Here is a 14,437-nt window from a genome sequence, read left to right on the forward strand (position 1 = left end):
TTAAAGCAGAAAACTTGTCATCCTTGTCACAGAAATGGGTTTAAAGGGCATTTAGGGGATTCAATCAGATACCCTTTATCCCCATTAAAGCAGTAAAACTTGTCATCCATGTCACAGAATGGGTTTAAAGGACATTTAGGGGATTCAGTCAGATACCCTTTATCCCCATTAAAGCAGTAAACTTGTCATCCATGTCACAGAATGGGTTTAAAGGACATTTAGGAGATTCAGTCAGATACCCTTTACCCCCCATTAAAGCAGAAAACTTGTCATCCTTGTCACAGAAATGGGTTTAAAGGTCATTTAGGGGATTCAATCAGATACCCTTTATCCCCATTAAAGCAGTAAACTTGTCATCCATGTCACAGAATGGGTTTAAAGGACATTTAGGGGATTCAGTCAGATACCCTTTACCCCCCATTAAAGCAGAAAACTTGTCATCCTTGTCACAGAAATGGGTTTAAAGGTCATTTAGGGGATTCAGTCAGATACCCTTTACCCCCCCCCCCCCCCCATTAAAGCAGCAAACTTGTCATCCATGTCACAGAAATGGGTTTAAAGGGCATTTAGGGGATTCAGTCAGATACCCTTTATCTCCCATGAAAGCAGTAAACTTGTCAGTGAAGAACAGGTATAGTAGACTGTTAAGAACTGACCATTAATTTCTCACCATTGAATTTATTAGAAAAAATTATGTTCAACCCGTATTATTAAGAAGACATGAAACAATTCGAAACTTATCTATCAAACTCTACTGGAGTTCGGAAGTGTTAGACCTTAATCATATTGTATGTTTATTTGATATGTGAACATGACATTTTGGATAATGCATCATTTCTGTGCTTTTTGTTCTCTAATGTATTTCTGTCTTTTACATCCATTTATCACCATTAGATTCAGAGGTAATAGACTGATAATACATGTAATGAGGCATCATTCTATTTTAGAAGTATTTTTAGAAAGGTTATTAATCATGTAAATATATTTTTATCAAGGGAAAGAAAATAATGTGAGTCATATCTTTAATTTTGATTACAGGTAAAGAAGATTGCTCCTGAGTACTACGATAAGCTACCCCAGCATACTTCATGGGTGAAGGTCATTTGGGACTTCATCACTGACCCTGCCATTGGTCCATATGCAAGAGTCCTCCGTAAAAGCAAGGAAGGTCCCACTTCTGATGATACAACAAAAATTCAAGAAGGGAAGGAACTTAAATCTGGATAGGACATTTAAGTTTGATGTCATTTAGACCTGCATGAGTAGAATTCAGAATGTTAGTTTTCATGAATCTGGGTTCAATCTTATGGCAAAAAAAATATTTATTAGTGTATATGTGTTTTCATGTCAATTTCAGAAGGTCAGAAAAGCTTTAGTGTGGCATGACCCTGCATATAAAAATCACTCCTGTTTGAACATTAAACATTGAAGCTTTTCATTGGTTCCCTTTAAACCAGGCTTTCATTTTTGCCATTTGAATCAAAATGACAGGCATACATCTCTGATACTTGACTTTTAATATTTTATTTTTGTATTGACAAGTTAGATTGCAAGGTTGAGTAGTTTTTGTAAGATTAGAGTTTTCCATAATGAAGAAAGTTCTTTAATCAGATGTTCTTGTCTTTCATAGAAGAAGAGTTTCTGTACCTCATGTTTTCAAAATTAAAAGAAATTTAATTTCTAACAATACTGTCTCCAAACTCTTAGCATCACCTGAGTCTAATCATGCCATCTCACCTCAGCCCACATAGGTTTGAATCTTGGTCTTTGCCAATGTGAATATGTGAGAAAGCTTGTAAATAGCTTCCAAGAGGTATGTGGTTTTTACTAGGGGTTTCCCAGGTTCTTCCTCCAGCAGTTATACTGGTCATCATGTATAGCCTATTATGTACAGAAAAATGACATTAAACCCACAAGAACAAGATAGCCTCGGGATGATTTTTAAAATGTAGCAGTGTCACATTTCTCCTCAAAGTCCAGTATGTATTTGGAAAATTGTATACCAAAGTTTGGAAACAGAGTCAAGTGAAGGAAAAACTAAAGTTTGAAAACTGCAAGACTGGTATATGGAAAACTAGAGATGAAAGTATGAGAACTGTGAGTCAGAAACCAGAAACTGAAGGTTCTGGATGCAGGAACTCAAAATTCAGTGATTGATGTCCTTTGATGACTTTTTTAGTCTTGTCTTCAATAACCAAGATGTGTTTGGATTAAGTCGCCACTTAAATTGGTAATATCTTTGATAGGAGACCTGTATTTGTTTAGTCAACAGAGTTTTTTCAGAAGTTCGATTATATTTTTTGGGTGTCTTATCTTTACTGTTTGAAAGTCAAAAATAAGTACTTGCATTCATGGTTACTTTATTATGCCAAAAGGGCTATACAATTTGGAGATTAAGCATGTATTCTTATATTTGAAATAAGCATGGTTATAAATGTTGTTCTTGTGTATAATTTTATATGCAATTCAACATTGAAAAGTATCATTATTTAGCTGTTTTAAAAATTAGGTATGTATGCCTGTCAACCTCATTAGTACAATATTACATTAATATAGTTGCCTGCAAAAACAAAGGATAGCAGAAAGAAGCAGGCAGAATCAGAACAAGGTCAGTTTAACAGTTGCACTAATTACTTAATCAGAAACAAAACAGTCTTCAGAAGAGTAACTTCTACATCTAAGACATCGTTTCTGTTTTACTTAAATTATTTGTGCTTTTGTTTTCAATACCAGAATCCAAGATTGGCTTTTTTGCTTAATTTGCAAATACTTATTTTAATTGTGTGCTGACAATCCACTGTTTATGATAATTTTACTAATATTCGATCGTTTCCAGACTTTTGAGAATATTAGGCATTACTTGTATTGTAAATTAGTATTTTATCAGCTAATATGTATTTAGTATTTATTTTTAAATCATCAAGTGACTAGTCAGTCTCATTATGTTGATCATTGCATGTTACAGAAAGTTTGTACTGACCATTTTCCACATTATGCCAGTATAATTGCCACTGATGTACACCACTCTACACACTGTGCAATATCAAGGTGTTATAGGTGTAGCCATTGCTAGGCATCAGCTGTGGTGAACTTGATTGATTAATGACAGGTGGAGTTACCACTGGCAGTATAGATTAGCCAGTTAGTGCCAGCAGAGTTGAGGGCCATTTACATCAGGTGGGTATTGTGTAACAGATGTGACAGTCCAACTGTACTGGTCAAGATCCAGCCCAACTCACATGTAACATGGTCAATGCACTGTTTAATGCTCATCCAAGTGTAAGTGGCATATAGGAGTCTGTGACATTTATTCAACCTGCATATTCAAGCAAACATCATAGATTCTGATCAGCAAGTGCTTTTGGTGTCATGTCATATGTTGGTGAATATTCTAATAACCTGGCTGACCATAGTGTCCATTCTTGAGCAAACAAATCCCTGTCAAGGTTAACTATATTTTATTAATCTTGTCACATGGATTTATTTAACAAACAAATTACAGCTGATAAATACAAGATCATTTGTGACCTTTTTGTCAGGGCATATGTTTGATATTACTGATTTGGACTTTGTGCAAAAAAAAAAGCAGTTTGAAAATATTTCCCTGAAATTAAGATATAGTTTTTTCAGAAGGCTGTAATACTATTATGATAAGGAGCCCTGTCGTGTAATTAAAAATGAAGAAAATGACACCTGTTGAAGCAATACCAGGCTTAAAAAGCGCATTGAAATAGGTGGCATGTCACTAAATGCTACCATACTGGAATCGTAATTGTGTTCTGTATTGTTAATGCACCCAGTTTAATAAGGCCAATTCCTATTAAAGTTATGATTATTCCCCAAAATAGAACAATAATCGTCAAATACAGTAGACTTGTACTTATCAAAGTGAGTTGACAGAGCACATGCACATGGTCTTTAGATCAAAACAACCATTAGGCATCTTAATCTCCTTGTATGCCAAGCTCTGACATCTAACCTGCACATGATACATATCTTGTCTGCTAAAGGGAAGCCAACACAAAACTTTGAAGGGCTTATGACAGCACCTGAGTATGTATGTTTGTGATGGTTTAAAAAGGGCTAAACTTGGACAAGGTGTGGGGATTATGTCCTGTTTTTCATTTTGCTGGAGGGATTTTGTCCAAGGGCGGTCTTTATCTTGGTTTTTTCTGTACTGTATTTGGTAGTGCCTGATTAAGAAAGAGCACAGTGGGGGCAGCCATTTTGTGTTTACTGCTAGACTCATGTCATCAAATTTCTCCACAGAATTTAAAGTGATCTTATTATTCTTTGATAGCTCTGTGAAATATCATTGTTTAGGACGGAAATTAAAATGGTCTCAGATTTTGTATATTTTCTTAAAAAGTTGTAATAATATCTTCACTGACTCACTTATTTGGATTTTTTTCATGCTGAAAGCAAACTTATTATGTCTGATTTTATTTAACAGCTAAGTGAATATCATATGAAAAGGTACATATTTCTACATGTTCTACTAAATTAAATTATATTTGGAATCAGCCAAATAAATTTTCTGTAGATTGCTCTTCATTTGTTAAATCTTATTTCTGATTTAAGAGCAACCATCCCGAGTCTTCAAGATATGCAAAAATGTTACTTTAAAATATCCCAAATCTCTTATGTCACAACTGTTAAATGCATAGCGTTTGCTTTGTTTTATGCATTTCTTCATGTTTTATTCATTCTGGTAATATTTTGGTATCTTTTAAAAGCTGAATAAATTTTATGCTGAAGACACATTTTTCAAACACTTATTTTAATTTTAAGAGCAGTATTCAGGGTTGTAACAGACACGTGCAATTCGTCTTTGAAAAAACTTAAACTAAATTTCTGTCATCTGGCAAAAACACTTAACTGTTCTAATTCATGCATTTCATCATGCTTTATTAAATCAGTTAATATTATTATCAACTGAAAGCTAGATAAATTTTCACTTGATGCAAAACGTTTTAAACACCTTGTTTTAAATTTAAGGGCAGTATCCATTATCTGAAAGTAACTATAAAATGACTGTCCATGATCTAAAAAATATTTCTGTTTTGATTTATGTATTTTTCTTTTAATTCATGACTTGATTTAATTTTAGTTAAAACCTGTATGAATTTTCAGTAAACTGCTCATTTCTTATCGAAGCTTATTGTTTATTTGTTACACACATTTTCAGATGTTAGAATCATAACCCTGAAACACTTTCATCAATCCCAGTTCTAATGATAAGAAAAATACCGCTGCTTCTTGATTTTCATAGAAGCATAGGTTTTATTTACATTAAAATAAAACATTTTTTAATGTTATCCTTAATTTTCCTGTAGACCTATCATTGACAGCTGTTCTCAGTTTGTCGGATTATCAGTTCATAATGATCTTAGAAACATTTATCTTGTCCTAAATTTTGTGTTTGTAGCTGATACATTTTTTAAAAATGATTTCAGAGTTGTTGGCATAGTTTATACATCTCATGCCAACATACAAGTTTAAATGGTCTAGAATTCTTACATCTTTATAGTGATCAGTGGTATTTGCTCCAAAGGTACGTTATTTGATACTGCTTCATTGTTATCATGAGTTATATGCTATAAAACCCAGATTTGTTCAAAAGTTGTTAGTGGAAATCAGATGTTTTTATGTCACTAACTTGCTGGCACTTTGGCCCCCCCCCCCCCTTTCCTATTAAACTGGTTGTATAATTAGAGATACCCACATATTTAATGCGATTTTTTTATATTTGTACTAATGCTGGAAAAAAGTGCTAGGGTCAACAATGAGAAACGGAAGCACATTTTTGTTGGCCTTACCTCGATATTCTTTTTTCATTGTCAGTGCCCTATTTGCATATGAAAAGGCAGCCATATGCTGTAGCAGATGTAGCTGCCTTTTATTGTGAATTTCTGCTATGTATTTCCCATTTTATGTTTCCCGAGTTTGGTTAAAATGTCATAGCCATTTAAAAATAAATTGATTTTTGTCATTTGTATTTATGTGTACATTTTATGAATTGATGACAGTAAATGTAGTTTTCACTTGTTAAAAATGAAAAAAATGCCATCCAAATTAAGCATTAATTCTGGCTGTGACTTCAGTTATTTTCATGGGATTTTGTATTTTTGCCATAATTACATTTTTGTTAGTGCTTAAATTAGCACCCATATTGATGTCACACTACTCACAGATAACAAAATGAGGCCAGTAAAACATTTTTAGATTAAAATAATTTCATAACTCACTAAATTGCAGTGCCAGTATTACATTTATTTTATGTATGCTGATGATATATTTAATCAATTTTCTGGACAAAGTTGATTTTTCCATTGATTCATGATAGTTACAATGTACCTATACTGAGATTTAATAAACGAGGTTTAATTCATTAATTAAGGGAAAAAAAATTTGATTTATTTCTTGGGCTCTTGAAGGTCTTTGTTTTGTATTTTTCACTGGTGATTTATAAATAACAGCTTAGCTTTATTGATTTGTTAATTACTGATAAAATGTAATGTACTATTTTTGTGTGTGTTTATTGATAATCAGTGTTCATGTCTTTACTAGTCATTGATCTACTTGCCATCTGTTTTCAATGAGTTATATCCAGTTTTTTGAAGTATTCCATTTAGTCAGTTTTTTTTGTAATGCTTATAGTCTTACCGAAGGAGCCATTTTGTTACAAAACATCTAAAATTATATTTTTTTTAAAACAGATAACTGACTTCCCTATTTTACAGTAGTTATTTTGTTTAAATTTTTTTAAATGATTTGTGTAGAGGAATATACTACCAGGTCAAATTGGCAGCTCTGATAATGGAACGGTACCATATGTACTTGCTTATAAGTCAAGTCCAGCTGCACACTGCTAAGATCCATATCTTCCATTGCATAATGCACTGGCAGATCTGGGTCTGTACAGTTTGTTAGGTGAATTCAGTAGAACAAATAACAAACCCTAATATGCAAGTGCATTGTGCTAGGGAAGATTAGTCTCTTTGTTGTTTAAAGTTTGACTTATAAGTGAATATATGGTATTAATAGGCTCACTGTAACATTGACAACGAAGTAATGTCGCAATCGTCTGTGATACAGATAGACAGTATTACAAAAATCATTTCCATCTCATTGCATATATCTGTGTTGTAACGTTAGTAGAATATTGTTCCATTATAATAGGTACCATATGTACTTGCTTGTAAGGCAAGCCAACTGTAAACTGTACAAACCCAGATCTGCTATCACATAATGCAGTTTTTTTAGGAGTATTCATAGAACCAAACAATGTAGACCCAGATCTGAAGGAGCATTATGCTATCGCAAATCATGATCTCAGTTGTTTGCAATTTGACTCGATTTATAAGCGAGTACATACAGCAACAAATAGAGTAGTCAACCAAGTGTGTGTTTCTTTAAAGGTTTTCATTATTATGTACATTATTGAGGCTGCCAATTTGACCTTGTGTAAAAAGAAAGTTACAATAAGTAAGTGCATTAGCTTTTACTTGTGGTTGTTTTAAATTCAAATCTGTGAAATAATGTACATACTAGTTATGTGTTTTTTTTAAGGAAGACTATGAGCAACAATTAAAAAGATGGATACCTATAAAACAGCAGTAAAGAAAAAGATCAAAATGAAATAGTATATTTCTTTATTTTCAGATAATGTTATTTCTATCAATGAGAGAATTTGAAAATGCTACAGTATAAATGTACATATTATTTATGTTGACACTGAGCTTTTCAGAGAGATAGTTTAATGAAATGCTTTCCCAATAACATTGTTCTCCAAAAAAAAGGAGAGATCAAATGTTTAGCTGTTATTGCTATTTACTAAATGCTGACAATGCTCTTTTCGCTGTCATTACTGCAATATTGACCAGGTGATTTTCTGATTTAATGGTTTTAAAATTTGGGACAACTTTTTCATAAACTATATTTGTATATAGGAAGTGTACAGTGCCTGTATTAAGTAGGGGTTGATTTATTTTCAGCAAAGAGCACAAACATCACATGAATTGAAAACATATTGTCTACAGACATGTATATGTATATGTTTCATGGCACCAGATTAAATCTGTGCCAATATCTTTGATAAAATTGACAGAATTTGGAACTGTCACCTTTTTTTCAATATACAGATTGAAGGCTGCACTGCTCTTTTTAAACAAGTTTCCCCAGACCTCATGGGAATCGCTCCACTTAGTTCTGAAGCCCCTACCATTTTTATGTCTGCCACAAAGCAGAACATAATATGTTCTGATCTCCATCTATCCATCCATTTGTCTCTCTGTCTCACAAATTTGGGGTCTTCATCAACTACATTTACCAGACTTTGTTGATGATGTACACTTAGAGTAAGGAAGAACCCTCTAGAGAGAGTTTAATGAATTGCTTTCTTGATTAAAATATCACGCAAGAGTTAAGGTCACTCAGATTGAAAGAAAAAATTTTGCCACAAAATAACTTGAGTTGCCCAAAATCGGCAGCAGTTGAATCATCTCTGGCACTTGGGATAAGTAATATAGACTAATGATTTTTTATTTGGAAAGTCTATCGTCCAGGTCATTGTGACAGAAGGATTAAAAAAGGTTTCTGCACAATAGCATGGTTCTACATTACATCCTTCCCACCAAGTTTTTTTTAATAGGTTGCAGTTTGAGCAAGGAAGAAACCTATTGATTTGTGTGTCAGAGGTCAAGGTCACTAACTGGAAGAATGAAAATGGTTTCCACTCAATAACATTAGTTCTACAGCATATACCTGAACCAACTTTCTGGTCGGCTATGTGCTTAGTGTAAGGAAGAAGCCTATTGGTTTTGGGACGAAAATTCTGGTCACTGCACAGAAATGTCAGTTATCTAAATAGAGCGGTATATTAGACATGGGTTGGTTGTATAATGTGCTGTTCATGGTCCTCTAATATGATTGTTTGGCTGTATACATATTTGTAAAATGTTGGGAGAAAAAAAATAAAAGGCACAAATTTGGCAGTGGTCAGCTTCCTACAGTGAAGACCTGAATGGTTTTGACTGTTATTTATACAAGATATTTCATCAGAGTAGCTAGATATGGATTTTACACACCCAATTCCAGATTAAAGCCAGTTTTTAATCAGCAGCATTAATTAAGCATTAAGCCATTACCAGAGTATATAAGTATATATTCTGAGTGTTTTAAAGTAACAGCAATGATGCCTGAATTACTGAAAAATAAATATTGCCTTTTTGTCTGTATTAGCTTGCTAGTGTCATTTGAGACAAATGCCAGTGAGCTTATGTTCTGGCTTTTTGTCCGTATTAGCTTGTTAGTGTCATTGGGACAAATGGGACAAATGCCAATGAGCTTGTGGCCTGGCTTTTTGTCTGTATTAGTTTGTTAGTGCCATTGGGACAAATGCCAATGAGCTTATGGTCAGGCTTTTTGTCTGCTGTGCATTGTCTGTAAACACTTGCTTGTGAACACTGTAGAGACTTTATTTTGATCTGATTTATATCAGAATTGATGTGTAAGCCTATATCATCAAGACCTTGGAGGAATTCAGTGAATAGCAACATCCTCACATATTAATGAGGTTATGAGCTCTATAATGACAATATTTTGTTTTATATCAAATTCATTATGTATGCTAATATCATCATGACTTTGGATGTGTACACTTATGAACAAAATCCATGCATACTGACTGGACGATCTTGCATGAGTTGGCTGAGGTTGTTGACATTTCAAAAACCATATTTATTGTATGATTTTAGTCAGGTTTCATTTGTAAACTTGTGAACACTCTAGACACCATATTTCTTATCAGATCTGCATCACATTTCAAGCTCTTTAGTGATTTTAATTATGAGCAACATCTACACACATTAATTAGGTGATTTTGCATCTGATTGGCTGAGCTTTTGGGGCCCAGTAGGGGTGAGGACAGGCCTAGTAATCCATGCTGACTGCACAGATTAACTCCCCTTACAATGACAAGTGTACTTTGGTTGGATTATGATCAGCTTGAAAATTATGTGTCTGACCCTTCTCCACGGGTACAGTACGAGATCAGGGAAGAATGCTAGCGGTGTCACTGACTAGTTCCTTTTAAGCAGAGAAAGCAATTCTTTGTGTTTGGTCTAGAAACAAAGAGACAATTGACACCAACATTTCTTTCTCCACAGCAGTTTCAGTATGTGTGTGAATTTGCATTCAGAAGCTGACATATAAAAAAATACCAGGTGAATGAGATCAGTCCTTCTTGGTCCTCTTGTTGAATAATATTTTACATATTAGGATTTTTAAAGTAGCATTCTTTATCTCAAAATTCTTGGGAGGAAAGTAAGAAAATAATGTTATGGTGTCTTGCCAGTTCTTGTCAGTAATACAAACATGTCCCATTGTAGAATCAGCTTTCAGTTTATTTTCAACACATAAACAGTAAGTTAGTTTACAGTTTTATCTTAAAAAGAAACTACCAGTTCAGTGATCTTGCACAAATCATTTGCTATGTAGGCTGTATCTAAAACTAGCCTGACTGGAGTGGAGGTCCTCATCATGATGAACCAGTTTGTATCATCTACCTTTGATGTGCTGTAATACATTTGAGTGGTCTGTTTTATTGCAGTAAGTAGAATTCCTTTACACATTTATATCTAATATCTTGGTAATGACAATCATTTCAGGCTGCACCATTCTGGAAATTACATAACTTGAATCAGTCTAAATTTGTCCCAAACAATTGGATCTTAAAATAATGCTAAGAAGGGAAGAAATGCAATAGCTATGACAAATTTGTTGCTTATTTAATTTTTAAATGTACATGTATATACTTTGCTTTATATGACTTGTACATGTAATAAACTAATGGTCTTTGAATATTTTACTAATTTGTCTACAGTTTTGCACATGTGTATCTGCAAAGTTAACAAGATGCATTCATTTGTGTTTACAAGTTATGATGATCATTGCTTTTAAAACTTGCATTAAAAAGTCGTTGACAACATGGAACGACTCCAGATTTCAAACTGTATGATTTTTGAGAACCACGATGAGAACAAGTTGCAGAGTTGACATCCATAACATTTATTTGTATCTCCATAATTCATGGGTATTATCTTATTAAACCCCTACCATGATTGCACAGTGTGCACATTTGTCAAGTTTGGTAATTCTACCATGATTTTGAGAAAATGTATAGTCATGGAAAGTTGAATTTAATTTTTTTTAGACCAAATTCAAATTTGTGTTCAACACATTTTAAATTTCATGAGTAAGTTAGTGATGCAATAATTAAAATTGTCCCTGCTGAACATTCAGCATTACTAGTATGAACATTTAGGGGTCACACTGCCAGGCAAAATGGAACAAAATAGCTGCTACCGTCTATGAAAAGGGAAGTTGACTTAACATTGCCGCAAAAAAACTTGTTCAGAATAGGTTTCACGTTTGAGTATTATTCCTGTCTATGTCCTATCAGAAAAGCTTGAATTGAGTTTAGTATTTTATTTCAGGGTTCAATGAAAAATTTGTAGCCAATACTCTAACTAGTTGTTTCACTTCAGGTTCACATGACCTTTCTTCATGGTATCTATGTTGTAAATCATTCAGTATATTATGTTTGTTAAGTTAGATGGAACTATGTGGCCAACTTTACGTAAAATGCATACAAATGAAATCTGTAGTTTCTGCATCACTTTTTATTACTTTTTGTAACCAAATGGCAGGCATTGGCTTTAGACAAATCAGTAGAAATTGGCCTTTGACCATTCCATAGGCATTGGCTTTTGACCTTTCTGTAGGCATTGACTTTAGACCAGTGAGTAGGTTTAGCTTTAGAACAATTGCAAGGCATTAGGTTTTTTTACCAGTCTTTTAAAGAGGCATTGGCTTTAAACCATTTGTAGGCACTGGCTTTTGTCCAGTCGATAAGCATTGGCTTAAGACAAATTGGTAGGCATTGGTTTTAGACCAATGGATAGGCATTGGTTTTAGACCAGTCAATAGATGTTGGCTTTAGACAAATTGGTAGGTATTGGTTTTTTACCAATGGGTGGGCATGTCATTTGATAAGTCATATTTAGAAAAGATCAAGGAGTAAATTGTTTAAAATGTTTAGCCCAGTGTGACTCCTGAATGCTGGGAAAAAACTGTCACACATTAACTTAACTTTGTGTTCCGGTTCCCATAGTTTGGACCCTAAGGGAAAAGAGGTTTAGGTAGTCATTTCATGGCTTACTTAGAAAAAAGGCAGAGATAGGCTGTTTTGATTCTACAGCCTTATATGTGTATAAATATATAGTCAGAATTCACAGCATTAACATTACAGTATTGTTATTATGCTATTTATGTATGTGTTCATATCCAATATGTATTCTCTAATTTTTGTGATGTTTTATAACAAAGAAACACACTAGTCAGACTTGAATTGTATTCAGAAATTTTGTTCCTTTTTTCTTTTATGTTCCTTTTATATGATAGATTTGATGACAATTAAATGTTAATTTCATAACTTGTTGAAGCTTGGTGTGTCTTCAATGAACTGATTATTTGTGCAGATCGTTATGAAAGGGTGTTCAGATTTGTTACACTCGGTCACTGTGTCCATCATTTCATTTATAGCTTTAATTTCCTTACTATATTGCATAGGTATTTGAATGTTACATAAACAGAGATTTGTGTTAAATAACTGACTTCAAAAAGTAATGTAAATTTTTAAGAATGTACATTCATTGCAAGCATACTGAAATACTTTGGGCCCTTGCCATAATGTACCCCAGTATAATGCAGTCTTGTAAGTAAGACATGCATAGACATGGGTCCCATTAGATGTGATTTGATGTGCCCCATTATACAAGACAACATCAGTTTAATGTGGTAGTATTGAAGGGGGGTGGGGGATATAGCGACAATGGGAAAATACATTACAGACCCACCCTCCTTGGGCCTGTATAGCGACATAACTTTTCAGCAGACCCTGGGTACCTTTAGCGACAATGAGAATTTAACATGGGGAATATTGGGCTTGTATACCGACAAGGGAAAGTTGGGTTCTTGTATAGGGACAGTAAGAATGGAACAGGCGAGGTGACGTCACGGTACTGGACATTGGTAACAATGTGGCAAGGGTCTGACCAGAATACGCACTACTCTAGGTAGAGACTAATTCAGTAGATATATAGATAGACATATACAACACACATACATAAATTGATGAACATCAATCTATCACACCTAAACTATAAAATCAACTAAAAAAAGTTTAGGCAAGATAGTACATTTTTGGAGGCAAACATAAAAAAATATAAAATCGACAAAAAAATATTTTAGGCGAGAGAGTAACTTTTTTTGGAGGCAAACATAAAACATAAAATCGACTAAAATTTTCTTTACGCAAGAGTAACATTTTTGGAGGCAAACATAAAATATAAAATCGACTATAAATTTGTTAGGCATAAGGGCAAATCGTTTCGAGACATTGGAGTGGCCCTGAAAAGGGCCTTTGGTTTTATTCTTCTTTGTCTTCTAATCTCTTCTTTTTCACCACCAACTTATTTTCTCTCCTACGTTCTTTTTTCTTCACTTTCTCCGTCTCCTGTTTCCCCTCCTCTTTTTGCCTTTTTTCGTTGTCTTCTTTTTGGATTATTTCATTCCACTCTGTTATGATGAATTCCTCCAGCAGCCCAAGGTCGTTTACAGCCGCTTGCAGTGTCTTCATCACGCCAATCTGGTTCGAAGTCATTTTATATTCAAGGTTGAATGGGGCGAATTTCATTTGATTGTTTAGATTAATGACGTGTTCGCCCATTAGGGCATGTACTTCGGTTTAATGCCTGCACCGCAGGCTGATAATTATTCCTGCGGGAAGGAATTTGAGCCATATCCCTCAGGCGTAATACACTCAACGAGTGTTGTTAATTTAGCCTTAGGTCGTGGGACTAAATGTCTCTAAAGACCCGAATGTAGGGCCCTTATGAGTGGAAATGGACCCAGCACACACTCATGTTTAAATAAGAATTTCTCAGTCTGTCTACTGAGCCAGGTGTTTACCAAAGCAGTATGTGACGCCCGTTGCGATTTTTTTGTCGTAACTATGACGTCACATCAGGACACGTAGGTTTAGATGGGTGGAAATGGTTCCACTCATCTCCATCGTGGTACAGGAAGTCCGGAAGAGGCAAGAAAGGAGTGGTACCCGGCAGCAGGCGCAAACGCGCAGAGCCCTGAAACGCCAGCCCGTATTTAACAAAATCTAGTCCAGTTATTAAATGGACAATAAAAATACCAATAATGTGTAAGCCACCTGTGCAAATTATTCGAATAAAATGAGTCAATAATATCAAAATTGATTCATTAATAAAGTTAGAATTTAGTGTACAGAGTGTACATACAATAAACTAATTAAAAACCAATCAGTAAAGTCTAAACTTAAATTATATCACGCATAATAACA

At 34.2% G+C, this 14,437-nt stretch overlaps 1 protein-coding gene across 1 annotated transcript in view; it reads left to right on the forward strand.

The window, feature by feature from the left end:
- LOC149805335 (sphingolipid delta(4)-desaturase DES1-like) overlaps nt 1-12,505 on the forward strand; it is a 69,422-nt gene extending 56,917 nt beyond the window's left edge. Inside the window, exon 3 of the mRNA XM_089949300.1 lies at nt 1,039-12,505. Within this exon, the coding sequence (XP_089805426.1) occupies nt 1,039-1,227 (189 nt within the window). The 3' untranslated portion in view covers nt 1,228-12,505. The remainder of the gene's footprint in view (nt 1-1,038) is intronic.
- Nucleotides 12,506-14,437: the final 1,932 nt, after the last annotated feature.

This window comes from Sinohyriopsis cumingii, chromosome 2, assembly GCF_028554795.1.
Source record: "Sinohyriopsis cumingii isolate HCF-2022 chromosome 2, ASM2855479v2, whole genome shotgun sequence".
NCBI classification, from domain to species: Eukaryota; Metazoa; Mollusca; class Bivalvia; order Unionida; family Unionidae; genus Sinohyriopsis; species Sinohyriopsis cumingii.